At 37.9% G+C, this 21,547-nt stretch overlaps 2 protein-coding genes across 2 annotated transcripts in view; one reads left to right on the forward strand and one right to left on the reverse strand.

Annotated features, from left to right (window-relative positions):
• The window catches only part of SRSF11 (serine and arginine rich splicing factor 11), a 233,712-nt gene that overhangs the window by 180,249 nt on the left and 31,916 nt on the right, over positions 1 to 21,547 (forward strand). The window lies entirely within an intron of this gene.
• LRRC40 (leucine rich repeat containing 40) lies at positions 1,946 to 20,156 on the reverse strand. The gene is made up of 15 exons (XM_070746136.1): positions 19,858 to 20,156; positions 18,407 to 18,588; positions 16,947 to 17,020; positions 14,489 to 14,618; positions 13,172 to 13,295; positions 12,429 to 12,571; positions 11,601 to 11,773; positions 11,287 to 11,377; positions 9,867 to 9,912; positions 9,153 to 9,264; positions 7,654 to 7,761; positions 6,392 to 6,502; positions 5,242 to 5,319; positions 4,392 to 4,577; positions 1,946 to 2,621 (listed from the first exon to the last, which is right to left on the reverse strand). The coding sequence occupies exons 1-15, from the start codon at positions 20,003 to 20,005 to the stop codon at positions 2,498 to 2,500; spliced, it is 1,830 nt and encodes a 609-aa protein (XP_070602237.1). The 5' UTR covers positions 20,006 to 20,156; the 3' UTR covers positions 1,946 to 2,497.

Raw genomic sequence — 21,547 nt, forward strand, 5'->3', positions numbered from 1 at the left:
GCAACAAGTTTCTCATTGGTTTTACTTGCACTTAGATTTACACTTTGTTTTGTTTTAAAAACTCCCCTAATTTATCTGAAGCATAGTTCAGAACATAAAAGAGCAGCTTTAAAGGTTACTTTCCCAGCAGCTGCCACCATAGAAACATTTGCTCTCCTGGGGATTTTGAATTTTGAAGGTTGGTGATCCTGCTGTAGCCAAAGTTCATACAGGGTGAAGTCTATCTGTCTGTCTCTATCTCTCTGTCCCTCTCTCTTCCTCCCTTCCCCCCCCCTCACATTTATAATGCACTAGTGTAGCTTTTATGCTATCCTCAACTTCCCAGCTGCTAAAAAGGCCGGTCTCTACTGCTTCACACAGGAGCACTCAAAACATATTTGTTGGACATTATAATAATGCCCCCAAACACCTCTTTGATCTGTAAGAATTCCTATAGAGAACCCAAAACATTTTATTATATAGACAAAAGCAAACATCTAGAAGGTGCCATGGCACCTTCTTTACCTTTAATCAGCACATTTTCTCTAAAATAGGCCTTCATTAATGTATCAATGGGCATCTAGTATCAAGATTCTGGAGAAATCGCCTCTTCCTGGAACAGCTGATTGGGGTAGGCAGATGTGGGGATATATAGGTGGAAGCTAGACCCAGGTGGGCAACTATGGCCCCTTTATCACCTGTGGACTTCATTTCCCAGAATTCCTGAGTCAGCAGCCATTCCTCTCAGGAAATCTGCGCATTAAAATCCATAGCTTGTAAAAGGGGGCATAGTTGCCCATGTCTGAATTAGAACCAGCTGTCTCTTAAGCTTGTATTCAATTAGGATTGCAGCTTTTGCAATCACTCTTGTACTTGTGTCCAACAATAATCCCATATATTGCTGAACAGAAAGTAGCATACGAGGAATTAAAACCTCAGTCTTAACACTAGTGATTCAGCAGTACAACTCATCAGTTATGCACATTGGGGCAAAGAACCCCAATTATACCTACCAACTGATGGGGACCAAACTTTCTGAGACAACCCAAGAAAGGGATCTTGGGGTTTTGGTGGACAGCTCAATGAAGATGTCAGCCCAGTGCGCAGCAGCAGTAAAAAAAGCAAATTCCATGCTTGGCATGATTAGGAAGGGAATCGAAAATAAGTCGGTAAGTGTTGTATTGCCTCTGTACAAATCGATGGTGAGACCACACTTGGATTACTATGTACAGTTCTGGTCACTGCATCTCAAGAAGGATATAATGGAACTGGAAAAGGTGCAAAAAAGGGCAACAAGTATAAGGAAATGGAGCACCTCCCTTATGATACCAGGTTGCAACGCCTTGGTCTCTTCAGCCTTGAAAGAAGGCGTTTAAGGAGTGACTTGATCAAAGTGTATAAAATCATGCATGGAATAGAAAAGGTGGATAGAGAAAAATTATTTTCTCTATCACAAAATACTAGGACAAGGGGGCACTCCCTAAAGCTCATAGGTAAGAAAGTGAGAACAAATAAAGTGAAATATTTCTTCACACAGAGAGTTGTTGGTTTATGGAATTCACTTCCAGAAGAGGTCGTGACAGCTATCAGCCTTGATAGCTCCAAGGCAGGATTAGACAGATCCATGGATGCCAAGAGTATTGGTGGTTATTGAAACAGGTCTCCATGTGCTGCCTCTATGTTGGTTGAGACAGGCAGGATTCCCTTGAGTACCATTTGTTGGGGGTCAAGGGAAAGGGAGGTCTTGCCTTCTCTTTCTGCTCAAGATCCCCATGGGCCTTATTATTGGTGGGCCACTGTGTGACAGAATGCTGGATTCAATGGGCTTTGCTCTAATTCAGCAGGCTCTTCTTATGTTCTTAATTAACTGAATGTTTACTTAGTATTTCAGGACTGGAATTTGGTAGGAATCCTCACTCAGACAGAGACTTTGTATCAGAATAAAATAATCTGAAAGGAAGCCAAGTAGGATACCACAAGTGTGTTTATCCTTTCAATCAGGAAACAAACATAGGAGAGGACTGAATACAAGGAAAACATTTGAAGAGAATATTTACAATGTGATATATGGGTGGGGGTGGGGGGGATGAAAGGATTAATAGAACGGAACAGAACCTCACCAGTTTGCTTCCTGCAAAACTATATTTGCAATAATGCCTATAAAATCCACAAAAACCATGAGAGCCTACCAGTTCCAAAGTTGGGAAAACCCTGGGTTAATATTTGTGATACATTATATTGTACATTTTTTTCTATAAACATCTGTTGCATTTGTTGCATAAGCATTTGTTGCATAAGTATAAATGCTATTTCTGAAACTGAATCCGATTTTAAAATGCGTGTTACATTCATGTACCAATGGCAACCAAATCTTTAGTTTATACTTCTTCTATAATAGCCTTCAGATCAAAGCCTTAACATTGTATACATGAATAGCAAACACATTTTCAACTTATGTTTCTCAACAACATAAACACCATGATCTTTGTTCTTCAAAAAGGAAGACGTTGCACCCTGTTTAGTTCACATCAGCAGCAGCAGTAGGAATCCTGCTTTTCAGATACTCAAGCACAGCAGTTGTTCCTTTGGCCAGAATAGCTGCACGAGGAGTTCGGAAAGGGTTACCTTCCAATAAAAGTACTCTAAGAGAAAGAGAGAAATCAATTAAAGCTGCTGTTCATTCAGATGCAGAGTCTATAAGAGTACAGAAACATTCAGAAGGAGTGAGAAAATCCATGGAGACTCCTCTTATTCAAACTGCAGAAAGCTGAATCAACGTCTTCAAAATGCTTCCATTCGCATAAGGATTTTGCTAGATTAAACATTCAACAGCAATATAATCTATTTACCTTTCAGTAATACTTTTTGCCACTTGTTAAAATGTTTTTTTCTCCTCTACAGGCTTACCCCTGAAATCATGTCCTCTCAGCACCTCTCTTTAAAGTTTACTTTCTATCTCAAAGTCTACTCGGTATCTCAAAGGCAGACCTGAAATCAGCTTCATATTTTGTTCAATTGGTTTTCTTACAAGCTTCTATTGCACTTCTACATGCAACTTACAAGATAAACATACTACATAAAAGAAGCCATAATCCATTCTAAATTCTTAAAACAAGGTCTGCACATCAAAAGCCATTAAATCTTCTTTGGGCCTTATTAGTATTCTGAATAATGATTATCAGTTTATTTACTTTAAAACTGAACTGCTCCACTTTAGGTAATTAATTGCATAGCCATCACACCTGGAATTCTCAGAAAACTGAGTGTACCCTGTCTTCTTCATTCCCCACAGGAGAAAGAAGGATTTGATTTATTTAGACATGGCCTTTCCGACAAATGGATTCTGAGGTTTTTATTAAATTGAATTTGGTGTATATGATATTCAAGCATTTACTTAGCTTGATAGGACATAAATATGCTCTACTCTCCATCACTCATGTCCTGGTCACTTCCACATAACACACTCTACATGGGGCTACTCTTGAAGACAATCCATAAGCTTCAGCCGCTACAAAATGTGGTGTGGATAGTTATATGCACACTTAGATCACTGCACATTTACACTTGTGCTGTGTGAGCTGCATTGGTTGGCAGTCTGTTTACAGGTTCAGTTCAAGTTGCGGATAATGTCATTTCAAGCCCTATATGGAATAGAGCCAATTTATTTAAGGGACATCCTCCCCCCATTCAATTATATCTATTTGCCTAATTAGGCCCAACAGAATAATAATAATAATAATAATTTATTAGAAGACTCGGGGCGGCTCACAACAACGATAAAAACAATATTATAATGGCACAAATCTAATATTAAAAAACTAAAAACCCTATCATAATTAAAAACCAAACAGCACATACATACAAAACATAAATTATAATAAGCCTGGGGGAAAGATGTCTCAAATCCCCCATGCCTGGCGGTATAGGTGGGTCTTAAGTAGTTTACGGAAGCCTGTTGCCTGAGGACTGGGCAGGGGTGATGTGGAGTGGCAAAATGGTTATAGTGGTAACAGTTTTTTATTGTTTCAATGTATTTTAAAAGGTATTTTTTGTTTTTATGATTCATTTTTTATTATTTATTGTGTTTTTAACTCTGCTCAGCTGCTCAAATTGACAGCTAAACAATTGAATTTATTTGAACAAAATGAACAAATACGTAAGTAAAAATAGGAGCCCGTGGCAAAGTGCTCCTAACTGAAAATTATGTAAACTATCCTAAGAAATAAAATATTGTCTGTTGCTCCATATCCACAAATTACTAAATAGTACATATATGAAAAATAAAAGCAACTCAATTCAACAGACATCAATAAAGCAGTAAACCCTCTATGAAATCCCCAATAAATGTTTGTAATTTAATAAATTAAATATTACCAAAGAATTTAGAAACAGTCAAAGCTTAATGTGGTCACCTGAGACTGTCACAATTCCCAAGTTCTGATGGAATCTGTAGGAGATCATTATTTTGAAGATCTAGCGTACTGAGCTTTTCCATCTTCTGTAACTGTTGGGGATCTAGGGATCCAATCTGATTATTTCCAAGAAGAATGGCTTCAAGAGTCAGGATGCGATAGAGGACATTTGGAAATATTTTAAATCTATAAAAATTAATATGCATTTCATTACTAAATAGGTAGGTTAAAATAATTTGATCACACTAAAGGGGGAAAAAAATCCATGGAAACAGAACCAACAATATACTGTTCTGATCATGCTAGAGAATGCTACTCTATGAAATTTTGTGATCATGGTATACTCTATTGAAAAACATGATGAGTGATGAATGATGACATTACTATATAGTAAACTCTAAGCACATACAATTTATAAAAACCTTAATTATAAGGAATAAAGTACAAAGAAATATTTTTAATGATAGTGATTTCAGGGGATAAAGTATTTTTAAAAAATAATTTTCTATCCTGAAAAGCCAATTGGATCCTACCCATCATATTTAATTTAATTTAATTTATTAAATTTATTGGCCAGCCAAGGATAATTTTTATAAAGCTTATGGACATGATGTTACTTTAACAAATGCTTTTTAAAATGTATAATTGTTCTCCGAATGACAAATTGCCTGCTCTACCTCTATGGACAGGTATTTCCATTGTCAAAAGATAACTTTTTCAAATATGAACTCTCCCTAAAGTTTCCTGCATTGTACACCAGACTTGTTGGGTGACATAAATGCACAATGCTTTCCAAAATACAAATAAGAGCACCATATAAGACCAAATGAGAGACTGTAAGAGCATTTACCTGTTAAAGGCAAGATTTATTGTCCGTAGTTTTGCTAATGCTTCTATTTCATCTGGCAGAGATGTCAAAATGTTATTTCTAAATTGTCAAACAGAAAAGCAATCACTTTTTATTATATGTCAATATTTAAATTGAACTACTGGTATGTAATATAAAACATACATAAAATGATGTTCCCCCATCAAACATAAATTAATATACCTGAGTTTTAAAGGAAAGTGGTTCTGGGGTCAAACAATAGGAGAACTGCTGTTCTCAAAGTCTGTTAGGAACTTCCAGCTAGCATGATTGAAAATTACTCTAGATGGCCTAATTCGGTTTTTCTCAACTATGACAATTTGAAGATTTGGAAACATCTATTTCCCAACTAGCAAATGTCTGGAAGTTAAAATCCATGCATCAAGTTGCCAGGGTTAAGAAACATTGGCCTAAACATAAAGGGCTCTTCTTTCTACTTGTATCTATACAGCTAGGATAATAAATACAAATAAGCAGACCTCATATTATGCAAAGTCTCCTTTTGATAAGGAAAGTATTGCCTTCAACATTAGTATGTTTATTCGGCATGTCCTTGTATGTAAGCAGTGTACAAAACTTAATTTTTCCCCCACATAACAATCCGATGTAGTAGAAGAGAGGGCAAGTGGCCCAAAATCAACCAGTAGGATTCCATGGCTGAAAGTAAACTAAAGCCACTCTTAATCCCAAATCTTACATACTGCAATATGCAATCATATAATCTTGGATTTCAACCATATCTGAGTCAACATTAGTCAGATTCATAGGAATCAAATAAGCCTTGCCCTCATATTAAGAGGGAGTGTCTAAAAGGGGTTTCTATTTATAATAATTGTCATGCAACCAAGATACTTTATTGGGGATCCCAAGACCACAATTCTGAAATCTCACTGAATTAAATGAACTTGAGTCTATGAAACATTCCTAACTGATCATACTGATGATTTTGAGAGAAAGGTTTATTTTCAAGACCCTTTGCAATACATCTGAATTGATTTTATCCTACTCTTGACATTTCTGAATTGAGTTCTTAGATAACCTTTCAATATTTTTTTTTGCATTTGGGAAGAAAACAAAAACTCAGACAGGTATAATAGAAATGCAGCTTTGAAATTTTTCAGGAATTGCTTACCTGAGTTCCAAATGTGTCAGTCTGTGAAGCATACAGAGCTCCAGTGAAACAGAAGACAGCTTATTGAAACTAAAATTAATATCACTCACAGATTCTTTTAATTCCACAATCCTGGAAAAATTGTAAAAATAAACAAACAACTAAGCAAGCAATTTAATTGATGTTGTTAAATCTGCATTATTTGGAGCTGTTTTTAAAAATAACACTGATAATGCATTTAAACTTTTATAGTTTTTTTTAACCTGGCCTATATTTCACAGTTAAAAGAGAAGGAAAACAAACATACCCTGTTTGAGAAAAATACATAAGCAATTGCTAAGAAACACTAGGGGGGAAAAAACCCTAAAATTAAAAGCCTACCTTTCAGCCCAAAGTGAGACGGAAATCTATAGAGATCAGGCGCTTACCGTATATTATTAAGTATGATGGATGGTGGCAGAACACAGGGAAATGGAAGTGTGTGTGAAGCAGAGATGAAGCATAGTGGGGCATAGTGTGGCAGGGGCAGTGTAGTGCAGAAAAATACAGCTTACAGGGTATAGTGCAGGGAAAGCAGGAACAGTGGAAAACGGCAACAGGACCAAGGAAACGTAGAGTGGCATGGTTGGTAAAACACAGGGCAGAATGCAGGGTGGCATAGTGTGAGGTGGCTAAAAGGGCAGAGATAGTGGAGAGATAGGCAAGTAGGGGAGTTGTAGTAGAGGCAGACGTGGGTTCCTGCTGGTGCGGTCCAGTGCATCGTTCTGATAGTGGCCCGCTGATTATACAGTTTTAGTGCGACGGCTCCAGTACTGTCTTTGCTGGTCCATGCACGTTGCCATCTTCCCCCCCCCCCCCAATTTTTGATGATTTTTTTGGCTCTCTAAGCATGTTCAGAAATAAAATTGTCCCTCCACACATGCACAGAAGCAAAATCACACTAGGGAACACATGCGCACAAGCATAACACGCAAAACATTGCAATGCGCACTGGTAGAAAACAGTAAGAGGAATCCAGCCCTGAGTAGGGGTGAGCACTGCAGAATAGGGCAGAAGCATGAGGTCCTTGCTTTATGACATGATTCTTACATAACAACCACAATCAGGATTATAGAACTGCCGTTGCTAAGAGGTGTAGGTTTGATCGTGCAATGTTTTGTCTAACAACTGCATCACTTACTAATGCATATTCTGGTCCCAATTGGGGTCATTAGGCAAGGACTACCTGTAAGTTTTCTTTATAGGCAGAAAGAACAATATTAAAAACTATTAAAAAATAGTACCTTGCTGGAATTTCAGTCAGATTATTCTTGCTGAAGTTTACAGTACTGACTGGATTGTCTCCAACTGCATTCAGAACTTCATCTGGTATTACAACGGCCTGTTTCTCACTGTACAACATTTTAAAAAGTTATCTTGTTTGAAAGGATAAAGACGATCAGTCTAGTTTCCTCTAGACATTTTTTATTTGGAATGTTATAAAAACACATTAAATGTTAAACATGTCATACATTAATGATTTTAAAAATCATTCCTTTTTTAAACCTTACAAATATCTTCTGTTATGCCAGACCAAATACAATAAACCTTGCATGCAAATGTATGTTTTGATTCATCTAATTTGGGCATGAACTTCATAACCCAAATCTCTATGCTTTCCAATTCATTTTTTTTCAATAACAGACTCTACACCTACGCCTACAATCGGTCGATTAAAATAAGGTTTTACTGTACATACTGTACCTACAAAATCACAAGACAAGATAGCTATATCACAACAAACACTGGGCTGACTTATCTAGTCTTTGCAATGATGTCTGCTTGACAAAGCTCTTGGCATCTATATCAATGATTTAGGTAGAAAATTACAATTCATGTAATGAAGATGACTTGCTATATTTCTTTCATTCAAGTATAAATAAGACATTTCCCTGATATAGTGGTAGCTCTACCTACAAACACCTCTACTTATGAACTTTTCTAGATAAGAACTGGGTGTTCAAGATTTTTTTTTTGCCTCTTCTTAACAACCATTTTCCAGTTACAAACCCGAGCCTCCGAAACTGTAAACAGAAAAGGCAGGAATAAGCCTCTGTAGGGCCACTCTAGGAATCTCCTGGGAGGAAACAGGGCCTCCACCTTCCCTGTGGTTTCCCCAATCGCACACATTATTTGCTTTTACATTGATTCCTATGGGAAAAATTGCTTCTTACAAACTTTTCTACTTAAGAACCTGGTCACGGAACAAATTAAGTTCGTAAGTAGAGGTACCACTGTATAAGAGACTTCTTAGGGGCTACAGCTTGGGTGCAAACATTCATCTCAAGCAGCAATTTTTGAAAACCATAGGTTGTTGTTTTAATTAAGTTGTAATGATTGATTCCATGGTTTATATTTTATAAACAAAAATGGTTGTATTCATAGTTCTAAATAAATATAAACAATGAAATACTTTTAAAGGATTTGAGTACACATCTACCCTGAAGCTCAATACTTTCATAAATTTGTTTACTTTTATTGTGCTTTTATTCTTCTAACATTTTAAGGTTTACATTAAAAAAAAACCTAACAATTAATACAAATATTAAAATAATAATTGAAAATTAAAATAATTAACAAACTTTGCATATGTACTTGTACTAAGACCATAGTTATACATATCAAAATCTGTTTTAAAGGAATTCAAATTTTCAGCAAAGTTGATTCATTCAGTATTAGGTGAAAGACATCCCAGAGGCAAGGAATTATAGAAAATAGTTTTATAAAACTAAAATAGTCCTACCTATAATCTAATGTCTTCAGAGCAGTAATAGCATGCATATTAATTTTGGATTGACTTGGCAAAGTCATTGCTGTCATGGGAAATTCTCCATTTGGGTTAATTATTTCATCATCTACAAAAAATATAGGTTCAAATCAAATCTGACATGTAAAATCTATTGAGTTTATTTCAAATTTTACCAATAAGCTTAGTTTGTATTTAACAGAAAAGATTAAAATATTCAACTTTAAATATTTTTCATGTCAGATGCATGCATTCAAAAATCAAACTTGTTCAATTAAATGGACTGGAAGATTCCTAGCACTGAATAGTTGTAGACAGAACCAGAACCAAATGTAGAGTGAATTTTTCCTCACTTTTGGTCTTTGTCCATCACCAAAAGTAATTGCTTAATACCAGGATTAATTCCTCCACCACAAATTTAGGTCTGTTCTAAATATAGCATCCCTGGAAAATATTTGGAATTGTTCTTTGAAAAATCTTCAAAACTACTGACTCAATTCTAGTAAAAGGATATTTCAATAAATAAGTGGTCTTTCACAATATTTTGCTCCATCACCCAGGAAGGTTGCATGATTATTTGGCACTTCCATATTCCAAAATAAAAATACACATTTCTGTTAAAATTACTAAAACATTTTGCAATAAGAGTTTGACAAATACTGTATTCCAAAGTCTTGCTTAATTATAATGTTCAACATTTAAATAATTTACCTTGTATTTTGCTTCTAAGATATTTCAGGATTTCTTGTGTTCCTTTCTAAAATGAAAGAATTAAAAGCATAAGTACCGTATTTTGGGGGTATAAGATTTATTTATTTATTTATTATTTGGATTTGTATGCCGCCCCTCTCCGAAGACTCGGGGCGGCTCACAACAAGTGTAAAACAAATCATAAATAATTCAATTAATTAAAATATTTAAAGATTTAAAAAACCCCATATACTAACAGACACACACACAGGCATACCATGTATAAATTAAATGTGCCCAGGGGGAGATGTTTAGTTCCCCCATGCCTGACGGCAAAGGTGGGTTTTGAGGAGTTTACGGAAGGCAGGAAGAGTAGGGGCAGTTCTGATCTCCGGGGGGAGTTGGTTCCAGAGAGTCGGTGCCGCCACAGAGAAGGCTCTTCCCCTGGGGCCCGCCAACCGACATTGTTTAGTTGACGGGACCCGGAGGAGGCCCACTCTGTGCACCTCTTTCCTCCCTAAAAGAGGCTGATAATTTGGGTGCGTTTTATACTTTGAATGTAGCTTTCTCCCCCCCCCCCCCAGCCCTAACTAGCTGCTACCGATCTTACCAGCCCTTACCTTGCAGTCTCTTTCATTGTTTCTCTTTGCGAAGAATGTTTTCCAAGTCCTAAGTCTTTGCAGGGTTTTTGTCCATTGCTCTAACTTGCTCTGAGTAAGTTTCTTTCCAGCCCTAAACAGGTGCTAATTATATTCCCAGCTGTTACCAGCTTGCAAGCTCTTTCATTATTTCTCTCTGTGAAGAATGTTTTCCAAACCTTGTCTTTGTAGTGTTTTTTTGTTAATTGCTTTACTTGCTCTGAATGTTTCTTTCCAACCCTAACCAGGTACTAACAATGTCCCCAGATCTTACTGACTTGCAAGCTCTTTCACTGTTACTATCTTCAAAGAATGTTTCCCTAAGACTTTCCAGGGTTTTTTCATTGCTCTAACTTGCTCTGAATAAGTTTATTTCCAGCCCTAAACAGGTGCTAACAATGTTCCCAGCTCTCACCAGCTTGCAAGCCTTTCATTGTTACTCTCTGCTAATAATGTTTTCCAAGCCCTAAGTCTTTGCAGGGTTTTTCCATTGCTCTATTGCTCTGAATGTTTCTTTCCAGGTGCTAATGATGTTCCCAGCTCTTAATGGCTTGCAAGCTCTTTCATTGTTACTCTCTCCGAAAAAAGCTTTTTTTAAAAACTCTAATCAGGAATAAAATAATATAATGCTAAGGATGCTAGCTAGATAAATACCTGGTAAGCAGATTCTTTTCACGATTTTCCTCTCCCAAAACTAGGGTGCATCTTATACCCCAGTGCATCTTAAGACTCCAAAAAATATGGTAGTTTATCTTAAGATTATAAAGAATCAGAAACAAGGCATGTACATTATGTATACTTACTTGTAGAATATCCCTTCGGATTGCTCTTAAAGGATTTCCTTCCAGCGCTAAAAATTTCATCTGAGAAAGGTTTCCTAATTTACAAGGAAGACTGATAACATAAAAGAGTTATTTCAGAGATTGCATCCATCAAACCAAGTAAATGCATTATAAATATTTCCACCATTCATTATTTTCAACAGCATTGTTAGAAAAGGCTTATTTCTACAGTTTCATGAAAATCACACTTTCCAAAAGCAAAAGTGTGGTTTTGAATGGAGTTAACATATAATGTTTCTTCCTGCACAAGTAAAAATAATAAATATACTTCCTACTTGCTAATATCATTGTTGGATAAGTCTAGTCGTTCTAATCCCTGTAGCAGAGTAATTTCATCAGGCAATGATTTCAACCTATTATCTCTTAGTTCCAACACACATAAGGAATTCAGATACTTCAGTTGTTCAGCTCTTAATATTTCAATCTGATTTTCACCAACATGCAATTCCTAGAAAAATAAAAAAGAAATAATATTGTTCTTAATATCGCTTAAGTTAAAGTTGTCTAAAAAGCAAAATATGCCAACATTTTTTTTGAAATTTTGTAAGTTTAAAAGTAACAATAGATAATATTGTAATTCAGAATTCCTTAAGTATGATATCGCATTACAATCTTACAAGCATTGAAGACATAACGATTATTGTGAACTAAATCTCACCTGTTCCTCCACAAATATAATTACAATTCTGATCATTTCATTTTTTTAAATGTACCCATATTCTGAAAATATATTGCTGTTATAACTTGTAAATGTATTCCTCATTTCATTAAAACATGCTAACTGAAAACATTATATGTGTTATTATATATAGACAACTTCTAATTCTATTTTTATTAAAGAAAAATTCAATTAAAATGCAATTTCAATAGGTAACTATATTAACAATTAAGCTTGGCCCCGTTTCACCATTATATATCACTACTGTCTGCTATGGATAGAGGGTAAATGACAAAATCTTTATCTCAATAGTGCATATAACAGTTGGAACTGCTGCAGTAACATTGTGATACAGATAATTTCATTTTGATAAAAATTGCCAGATTCAATTCAAATCTCCACTATCTGCTAATAGGCCAAAGCATTGAAAGAAAACTGATCCTACCTTTAAATATGTACATGAATGAAAATCTGGCAAGTAGCACAACTTATTTCTCCTTAGATAAAGTTGTTCTAATGAAGCCATACTGCCCAGTTCAGGAGGTATAGTTTCCAGGAAATTCTTTGTGCAATCCAGCTGTCTTAAACCTAGAGGAACAGAACAAATGGAGAAAGAAATTGCATGATCAGTACCAAAACTGTCATTGATGCCTTAGTAAAGAATACAATCATACAGGTTTTCAATATGCTACCCCCAGAAACTGTTTAAGAAAGATCAATAAGGAAAAATTCCCAAATGTATGTATGCCATGTGCATAATATGCAAAGTTATAGAAATACTGTTGGGATTCAACATGATGTATATCAGTATATGTTATAAAAATATTAAGAGACACTTAAAAAAACACTACTTCAAATTCTCTATTTAAAATAGTAAGAAAATGTACACTATGGAGTTTATGGTAAATAATTTCTACACTAGTATGTAGTATGTAGCTAGAATGCATGCAGAGTGCTACTAATAACTGGACAGAAGTATACTTTGCTCATTTTCCCAAACAACAGACTTAGCCTCATAGTGTATTTAAAATTAGCATGCCATCTTTTCCTTTACAGTAGTATATTAAAACAAAATTTCTTAAAAGGAAAAGAAACTACTGACATTCTTTCAAAAAACCTCTTTTAGAAATTGGAAAATTAGATAATAAAAATAAACCAATAATTAAATATAATTCAATAGTTACTTACTTTTCATTGCACTGATTTCTTTTGGCAGATTCTTTAATTGATTGGAACTTAAATTGAGACGCACCAAGTTTATAAGGAAAGCAAAACTTGTAGGGATACCAGAGATATGGTTATTAGAGATATCCTACAGAAAGAAAGAAAAGAAACCCTGTTTTACTTATTTTGTACCTGAGCTATGTGAGAAAACATGTTGTAATTTATAACCTGTTTAAGAAACATGGTTTAGCTGAAAACAAATTGGTTAGCACAATTCTACCTTCCACTTTGAGTTCTGACATCAAAGCTTTGGCCTGTCCTACCTATAGACAAATGAGCCAGACAGAATCAAATTGGTTCCTTTCATTTCATTCTCAGCATCATTTCATTCTCGGCTTGTGCCAGAACAAAGGGGTGATTTATGAGTCCATAAAGTCACTCAAATTCGCACAGCCCTTTTCTGTTTGAGTGTCCCAGATTTCACAGAAAACCAAACCAAAATGCAGCCACGTTGCAACAATCTTCTTTCTTCCAAACACCTACAATAAACACCCATGCCCAGCACTCCAACCCTCCCTTTTTTTATCAGGGTTTCAGCAGCATCATTAATTCTGAACAGCTGTGCTCTATTATTTGTTTCTACGCTTGCGCAGCTGTTCTTGCCTTCCCAAGATCCTCCTCACGTGGGGATTCAAGATAGGATTATTCATGACGTCTTCCCCTTCTGAGTCCAAGGACCCTCTAGCTGGTGGGCTAGGTGGTGGGCTGGCTGAACCCATTCCCCTGTCTGTTTCTTCCTCCTCACTGCCTTTTATTTTTTATTTATTTTATTTTATTTATTCGATTTTTATGCCGCTCTTCTCTTTAGACTCAGGGCGGCTTACAACATGTTAGCAATAGCACTTTTTAACAGAGCCAGCATATTGCCCCCACAATCCGGGTCCTCATTTTACCCACCTCGGAAGGATGGAAGGCTGAGTCAACCTTGAGCCGGTGATGAGATTTGAACCACTGACCTACAGATCTACAGTCAGCTTCAGTGGCAGTACAGCACTCTACCTGCTGCACCACCCCGGCTCCTCCCTCTGCCTATGATTCTGCTTCGCTGTCTGAGACATCTGGCTGCTGCAACCAGACTGGTGTTCTGTACACAGATGACTCCCACTGATCTACATCAAAATCCCCAGCTAAAGGAGCTGGGCTGAAGCCAACCACAACACTTGGAAGTCACCTACTTCAACTCCTAGAAATGTACTGTACTTAATCTATGAGAAACGAATCAATTAAACAGTAGCAACCACAACCAAAAGAGAAAGTAATAAACCATCAGTTTCTACTTACCAACTCTTCCAAGCTGACAAGCTGCCCAAATTCATCAGGCAAGTGATACAATTCATTGTGCTGGAGAAGCAGGTTCCTCAGGTGTTTTAGCTGAATGAGCTCTTCTGGTATCTTTTGCAGTTTATTATGACTATTGATAAAATAGGAATTGTGAAGGGCTGCATTAATATACAATATGTCTGCTATTAAGTTTAATAAATAACTACAGTATGTACCACTTTTGCTTTTTTGAACGACTGTTACCTTAATTAATCTACCTTTTGTGAAATTATTTTCTCTACTAGGTTAAGAACTAAGAACCATGCCCTTCTAGAACTAGTCGGTGGCTTGCAATTCAGGGATTATATTAACAGAATAACATTCTTTACATTTAAAAAAAAATCAAATTCGCAATTAAAGGAAAATGTCAAAGCCTGCAAGTACTTACATAATTTCTTAACAATGAGAAATATTCAAAATTTCAAAAACTGAGAAATTTAAGAGCACATATACTGCTGTTATCATATGCTTAAGTAACATGTACTTTGATATCCCCCCCCCAGCCCTTTACCCCTTGCCAGAGATGTTTAAACTTCCAGATGAAAACTATGCTATGGATTTATATAGTTGCCACATCTCCAGGACCTTATGGAATGCCAATAGGGACGGGAGCCTATCAGATCTCTGGAAGGATGGCATTCCAGAGGGCAAATGTCACCAGAAAAGGTTCTATTTTCTCTTACCTGCCACTCAACATACTTTACCATCTTGGAATAGATCAGACCTGGGCAAGATGAGGACCCGGATTGTGAGGGTAATAGGCTGGCTCTGTTAAAAGTGCTATTACTAACATGTTGTAAGCCGCCCTGAGTCTAAGGAGAAGGGCGGCATAAAAATCAAATAAATAAATAAATAAATAAATAAATAAAGATGCGGCCCAAGGGCCGGATGCAGCCTGCCCGCTGTCTGTGACCGGCCCGCAGAGGTCGGTTCAACTTTTCTAGATAAGAACCAGGTGTTCAAGATATAATATACAGTGGTACCTCAAGATACGAACCCCTCGTCTTACGAACAACTCGTGATACGAACCCGGGGTTCAGAAAAATTTTGCCTCTTCTTACGAACTTTTTTCGAGTTACGAACCGGCATTCGGAGACTGCTGGGAAGCCGCGCGGCTGTTTTAAAAGGTGACAGCCGGGCGGCGGGGCTTCCCAGAAGCCTCCCGAACGCCGGTTCGTAACTCGAACAAAGTTCGTAAGAAGAGGCAAAATTTTTCTGAACCCCGGGTTCGGTTCGGGAGGTTGCTGGGAAGCCCCCCAGCCCGGCTGTCACCTTTTAAAACAGCCGCGCGGCTTCCCAGCTGTCTCCCGAACCTGAATGCCAAAGCCGAACTTCCGTGTTCGGCTTCGGGAGGTTGCTGGGAAGCCCCCCAGGCCGGCTGCAACCTTTTAAAACAGCCGCGCCGCTTCCCAGCTGTCTCCTGAAGCCGAACGCCAAAGCCGAACTTCCGCGTTCGCCTTCGGGAGACAGCTGGGAAGCCGCGCGGCTGTTTTAAAAGGTCGCAGCCGGCCCCCCAGGCTGGCTGTCACCTTTTAAAACAGCCGCGCGGCTTCCCAGCAGTCGCCGAAAGCCGTTTTTTTGCGGGGGTTTTTTTGGTTGCACAGATTAATTGACTTTACATTGTTTCCTATGGGAAACAATGTTTCGTCTTACGAACCTTTCGTCATACGAACCTCCTCCTTGCACCAATTAAGTTCGTATCATGAGGTATTACTGTATAATATATAATAATATATATTATATATTATATAGAATATAATATAATATATAATTATAATTTATAATTATAATATAATTAATTCAGTTCTACCCAATAATATACAGTATTGGGTAGAACTGAGTTAATTATATTAGTCCGGCCCTCTAAAACCACCCCAATTTCTCATGCGGCCCTATAGCAAAATTAATTGCCCACCCCTGGAATAGAGGATACAAAAAAGAGAAGGGGAACAGACACTTTACATACAGTATATAGTCACATAAGGTATCCTTGATGCTAGTGCTAGTCTGCTACTCAAGTTAGAATTAGAATGGGGGATTATCAGGAAATTCCAGGGCTGTGACTAAATTGGAAAGGTAAAAAAGACACTTCTTTCTTATTTCAAAAAAACCAACATGTTCTTGAGATCACCAGAAGTTGAGGTCGACTTGAGGAAAATATAGCTTTGAACTTTAAGATTTGCTTTATGCAGAACAAAACATATGACCAATCTGAACTAAAAAGCCTCATTTTTCTAAATAAAAGAAACCTAATTCATTTATCTTCGTAAATACATATTTACAATTTAAAACACCCTGTTCTTGGGGGGGGGGGGGAAACCCAAGGCTTGCAAATACTTTTGAACGTACTAGTAGTTATTATGAACTGTATTTCAAAAGATTCTGTTCCATGAATATTTCATTTATAGAATGTTTTTACCTCACATTAAGTTTCTGAAGATTTTCCAGTGATCCTATAGCAGAAGGGAGCGATGTGAGTTGATTATCATGCACCTAAAAGCAATAAAAAATTGTCAGAACTTCTTTTTGGCTAGAATATGATATATTGAACGCTCAAATGTGCCATATGGTAGACTTTGAAAATTAAAATTATGCTATCCATTGAAATATGCACTAAATTACAGAGTTTGTGCTTCTGATTTTTACCATTTCATCAGACGATGAAAAATGATGGGAAGGAGGAAAAAATGTGAAAGGCAAGGACGAAAAGCAATCTTTAAACTGAGGAGAGCTTCATATAGGTGGTTTGCTTATTTTGGCTTAAGGTTATTGCAACAAAGTTCTTGCTAAATTGTTTGAGGTGTATTCAGGTTTCTAAAGAACTAGCAATGGAAATACGAGGCAAAGCTTTTTCCAAGAATTCCTGAACTTGTATTTAATAAAGTTTTAAAATAAAAGCATATTTTTATTTCAGATATCAAAGGCTCTTCAACGATCAGAACTATGAGGAAAAAAGACAACTGTATTACACAAGGCTAAGGATTCCTCAGTCAGAAGGCCAACATTCATTCTAACTTCACAACATTTTGTGAATAAAATCAGTGATTTAAGATTAGGTAACTAATTGGACAAGAGTTTGAACTGGGATTACTCTGTGCAAGAAAAGCTGAAGGCATGCAGCCCTCCTTCAGTGGGTCGACCTCTAGGGAGGCACAGCATGCCATGATTGCCACATCAGAATGAAATGACAGAGAAAGTTTTCTCGATGAGGCGACCTCTGTTAAATCAGGATCGCTCCTTTTATTGTATTTCACTCTTCTGACATGTGGTACAGAATAACCAATTCGCGAACGCCACACACATTAAGCCATCCTCCAACTACAATTCACTCTTGCGCCATATAAGGCAAGCTTCTCATGACTCTCCTATAGATAATTAACGGAAGCTCCATTCTTTGCCTTTTTCCTGGATTGTGTGTTTGCAAAGGAATGTGAGTAAGGCATATATTTCCTTATATGGAAGTTAGCTATAGGTTTTCTTCATGTTGCATACCAAGTTAAATGCTTTCCCCCGTAGTCATGGATTCTGCAGGATGCTTACTCAGCCTGGACTTTGCTGCCTTTCCATAGAGGAAGAATTAAGGTTTTATTCAGCACTCAATTAGGCTAAAATATCACTCTTCAGCAATATTCCATTCCAAATTTCAGTGCCTATAAACCTATGATTACAACAAAAAGCTCTTAACGCTACATTCTATAAGAGTGTGTGAATATGTGCAAGAGAGGGAGGAAGTGAAAAAAGCATCAACAGACAGCTCAAAAATATATCTTTCAACAAAACTCTTACAATTAAAAGACCAGAAGATGTTTCCCCCCAAAAGTGATCAACGCAAGATTAGTAACGTAAAAGTAACAGTCATTCATCAGTTATTTTACTCACATCAAGCACAGTGAGGGCAGGTAAGAGTTTGATATCTTCAGAAAGACACTGCAGTTTGTTAGAAGACAAAATCAGTTTGTTGAGGTCGGTTTGCTCCCACCAGCGATCAGCACCACCGAAAGAGAGGTTTTGGTGGGCCTCTTCTGGAGTATCCAAATTTATTCGCCATACATGTAGAGGCACTGCATACAAAAATAGGATATATCCATATGAAATAATCATGTAGTAACCATTCATCTTCCATTATTGTTATCATTATTCTAATCTTAAGCAAGAGTGACTTGTGGACTTCAACTCCCAGAATTCTGGCTGGCTCAGGAATTCTGGGAGTTGAAGTCCACAAGTCACTAAAGAGTTATTGTTCCCCATCCCTGTTCCAAAGCTAATATTGATTTTGGAATAAATTTGTGGATTTTGAATACAGATGTTATTTCTTAGAAGAATTACACATTTTCTAAAATTTTAAAAGATGTAGTATCTCCTTTTATTCAGAAGTCCGCAAACTGCAAATAATTAAGTATATTTGATCCTAGAATTTGGAGACTGCACATGTGCCATAAGAGAGAAGAGGAAAAAACTAATGTAAGCTGCTTCAGTGATAGACTGGGGATGAGAAGTTTAATGCCCTCTAAAATTGGTTTGTAAACCTACGAAACCGCTAACGCAGTCTTCCCCAAAGGTGCTTTTTTTTTCAAGAGACAACTGAACTTTCTGGTTGTTCTTTGAAGACGTTTTGCTTCTCATCCAAGAAGCAATGCAATTAATAAATGCTGCTGGGGCAACATAAAAGCCTTTGACTAATGCAGTCATGCTTTTTTATATATTGCCCCAGGAGGGTGGTTCAAGAGTTGCAGGAGGAGCTTATAATTGGTGTTACTCAAGGGTAGGCAAAGTTGGCTCTTCTATGACATGGGGACTTCAACGCCCAGAATTCCTGAACTAGCATGATTGGCTCAGGAATTCTGGGAGTTGAAGTCCACAAGTCATAGAAGAGTCAACTTTGCCTACCCCGGGTGTTACTCAAAACCGGCTTTTGCGGGGATGGGGTGCGTTTGTGTGTTTGTTTGTTCCCGGAGCAACTAAGAAAGACAAAACCCAAAGGACCACAGGAAGAAAACAAAATAAAGGCAATACACGCAAAAACGGTTTTCTCCTGAGGGTGGAAAAATCCCGGCGACACAAGAGGTTTGAATGATGCACAATAATGCAAAATCCTCCCTCCCCACTCCCTGCCTAAGGGTTGGGTAGAAAAAGACCCCTTCGTCTCTCCCCCCAGGTTGGGGTGTTGAATCCCCGCCCTTCCGGCTTGGAAACGAAGGGCAGGCTGGGCAAGTCTTTTATTTTATCTATTTCTTCTATTTATTTCTTATACGTCTTTCTTTAGAGAGGCGCAAGGCTAAATCTACCTTCGCTCATTAGGGTGAGGGAAACCTGGCTCTGGCCCTGCTCACCTTCGGTCAACTCCCGGCCGGACAGGTTTAACTGGCCGCTCTTCCTAGCTGCCCGAAGCAAGCCCTGGGGAATGGTTTCCTCCTGCCCTGCGCTCCGCCTGAAGCCTGCGAGGGAGTGGGCCGCGCCCCGCTTCCGCGCTCCGGCCATTGCGGGCGCCTTTCCTCTACTCCCGCCTGAATTTCAGAGAGGCGGCGGCGGGAAACACGGCCGGCCGGTCGGCCTCTCCACACAAAGAAGGCGGAGCAGGCTGTTCTCACTGCTGCCGCCGCCGCCGCCGCCGCCGCCGCCGCCTTTCGATGGAGGAGGCGCTAGAAGAGAGCAGAGAGGCAGGCTTGTGAAGTAAAAGTCTCAAGAGGCCGGTGACTTTTGCTTTAAACATTGGAGAGTCCTCGGAGAGGGGTGGCATACAAATCCAATAAATAAACTAAAAATAAATAAATAACTAGCTAGCCACGGGGAAGGTTTCCACTTATAAAGTGACCGTCAAGGAAACGTGGCCTCTTTCTAAATCCTGAGAGATGAAACTAGGGATCCACTTTTCCTCTTTCCCAAATGGGCCCTCTCCTTGAGATTCACGGTATTTTCCTAAGCACTTGAAGGAAATAACGGATGGAGACTGAACAAGGAGATATTGAAACCTAGATTTTTTAATATATATATAATTATTTAACTAATTAAATTTAATTTACATGCCACCCAACTCCCAGAAGACTGGGCTGCTTACAACAAAAAGAGAAATATACAATAAGGAGAAATTTTCTGACTGAACGAATCAACCGGTGGAACCATTTGCCTTCAAAAATTGTGGGAGCTTCATCATTGGAAGCTTTGAAGTAGAGACTGAGCTGCCATCTGTCAGTAATGGTGTAGTAGGGTCTCCTGCTTGGGAAGAGGGTTGGACTAGATGACCTACAAGGTTCCTTCCAACTCTTTTTTTCTGTCCTGTTCTGATTGTGCTTTTGGCTGTGAGGTAGGGTTAACCCGATCAAGGCCCTGGTTCCAGTTCTGTCCAAACAGTTATGACTTAGATTCCCCCCCCACACACACACACACACACTCTGTATGTTAACCAGCTCATCATTGCAAGAATGTGACTGAACTCACACAATTACTAAAGCAGAACACCAAGTTAATGTACCATATGTCACTTCAGCTTGCTACATCCAAGCAAACACTTTATATTTGGTCTGCAAACAAGATGACTGGGTTCCAACAATAAACCAAACTACAAATTGCTCAGTTGTATGTTATACTTTAGCTGAATGGCAGCACTTAACTAACCGTAGTTGTGGGGAGAAACCAAGCAAGATTAGACTATGTTGTACTGATGGAAAAATATTATGACTTCTCAGGACTATGGTAGATTGGGGGGGGGGATTTTTAAAAGCCAATCCAGGAGGCAGTGGCAAACCACAATATTGTCAAAAAAAATCTTGACACATCAAATTTATATACACTAGTAAAATTCTGGTTGCCATGATCCATCATTGGGTGAAATGATACATCAGAAAAACAACAATTTTTGAGCCAAAGTTCCTCAAATGGAGTAAATTATAGAATGTGTCCATAATCCAGGACCCATGACTCCTGGAAGAATGACATTTGGAGAAGTTGGGGCTCTTTCTGTATCACTGAGCTTCTGCCATTTGTTGTGGTTCCATGAGAGTTACCCAAGCAATCTTGCAATTC

Source organism: Erythrolamprus reginae, chromosome 3 (assembly GCF_031021105.1).
Source record: "Erythrolamprus reginae isolate rEryReg1 chromosome 3, rEryReg1.hap1, whole genome shotgun sequence".
In the NCBI taxonomy this organism is placed as follows: domain Eukaryota; kingdom Metazoa; phylum Chordata; class Lepidosauria; order Squamata; family Dipsadidae; genus Erythrolamprus; species Erythrolamprus reginae.

What these genes read in the sequence shown, in the direction of transcription:
- LRRC40 (XM_070746136.1), bottom strand. Translation starts at nt 20,005, where the DNA reads ATGGCCGGAGCGCGGAAGCGGGGCGCGGCCCACTCCCTCGCAGGCTTC. An exon ending in AGAAATCAGTGCAATGAAAA is followed by an intron (nt 12,572 to 13,171) that starts GTAAGTAACTAT and finishes CTGTTCCTCTAG; the next exon opens with GTTTAAGACAGCTGGATTGC. An exon ending in TCTTAGAAGCAAAATACAAG is followed by an intron (nt 9,265 to 9,866) that starts GTAAATTATTTA and finishes TATTTTTTGTAG; the next exon opens with ATGATGAAATAATTAACCCA.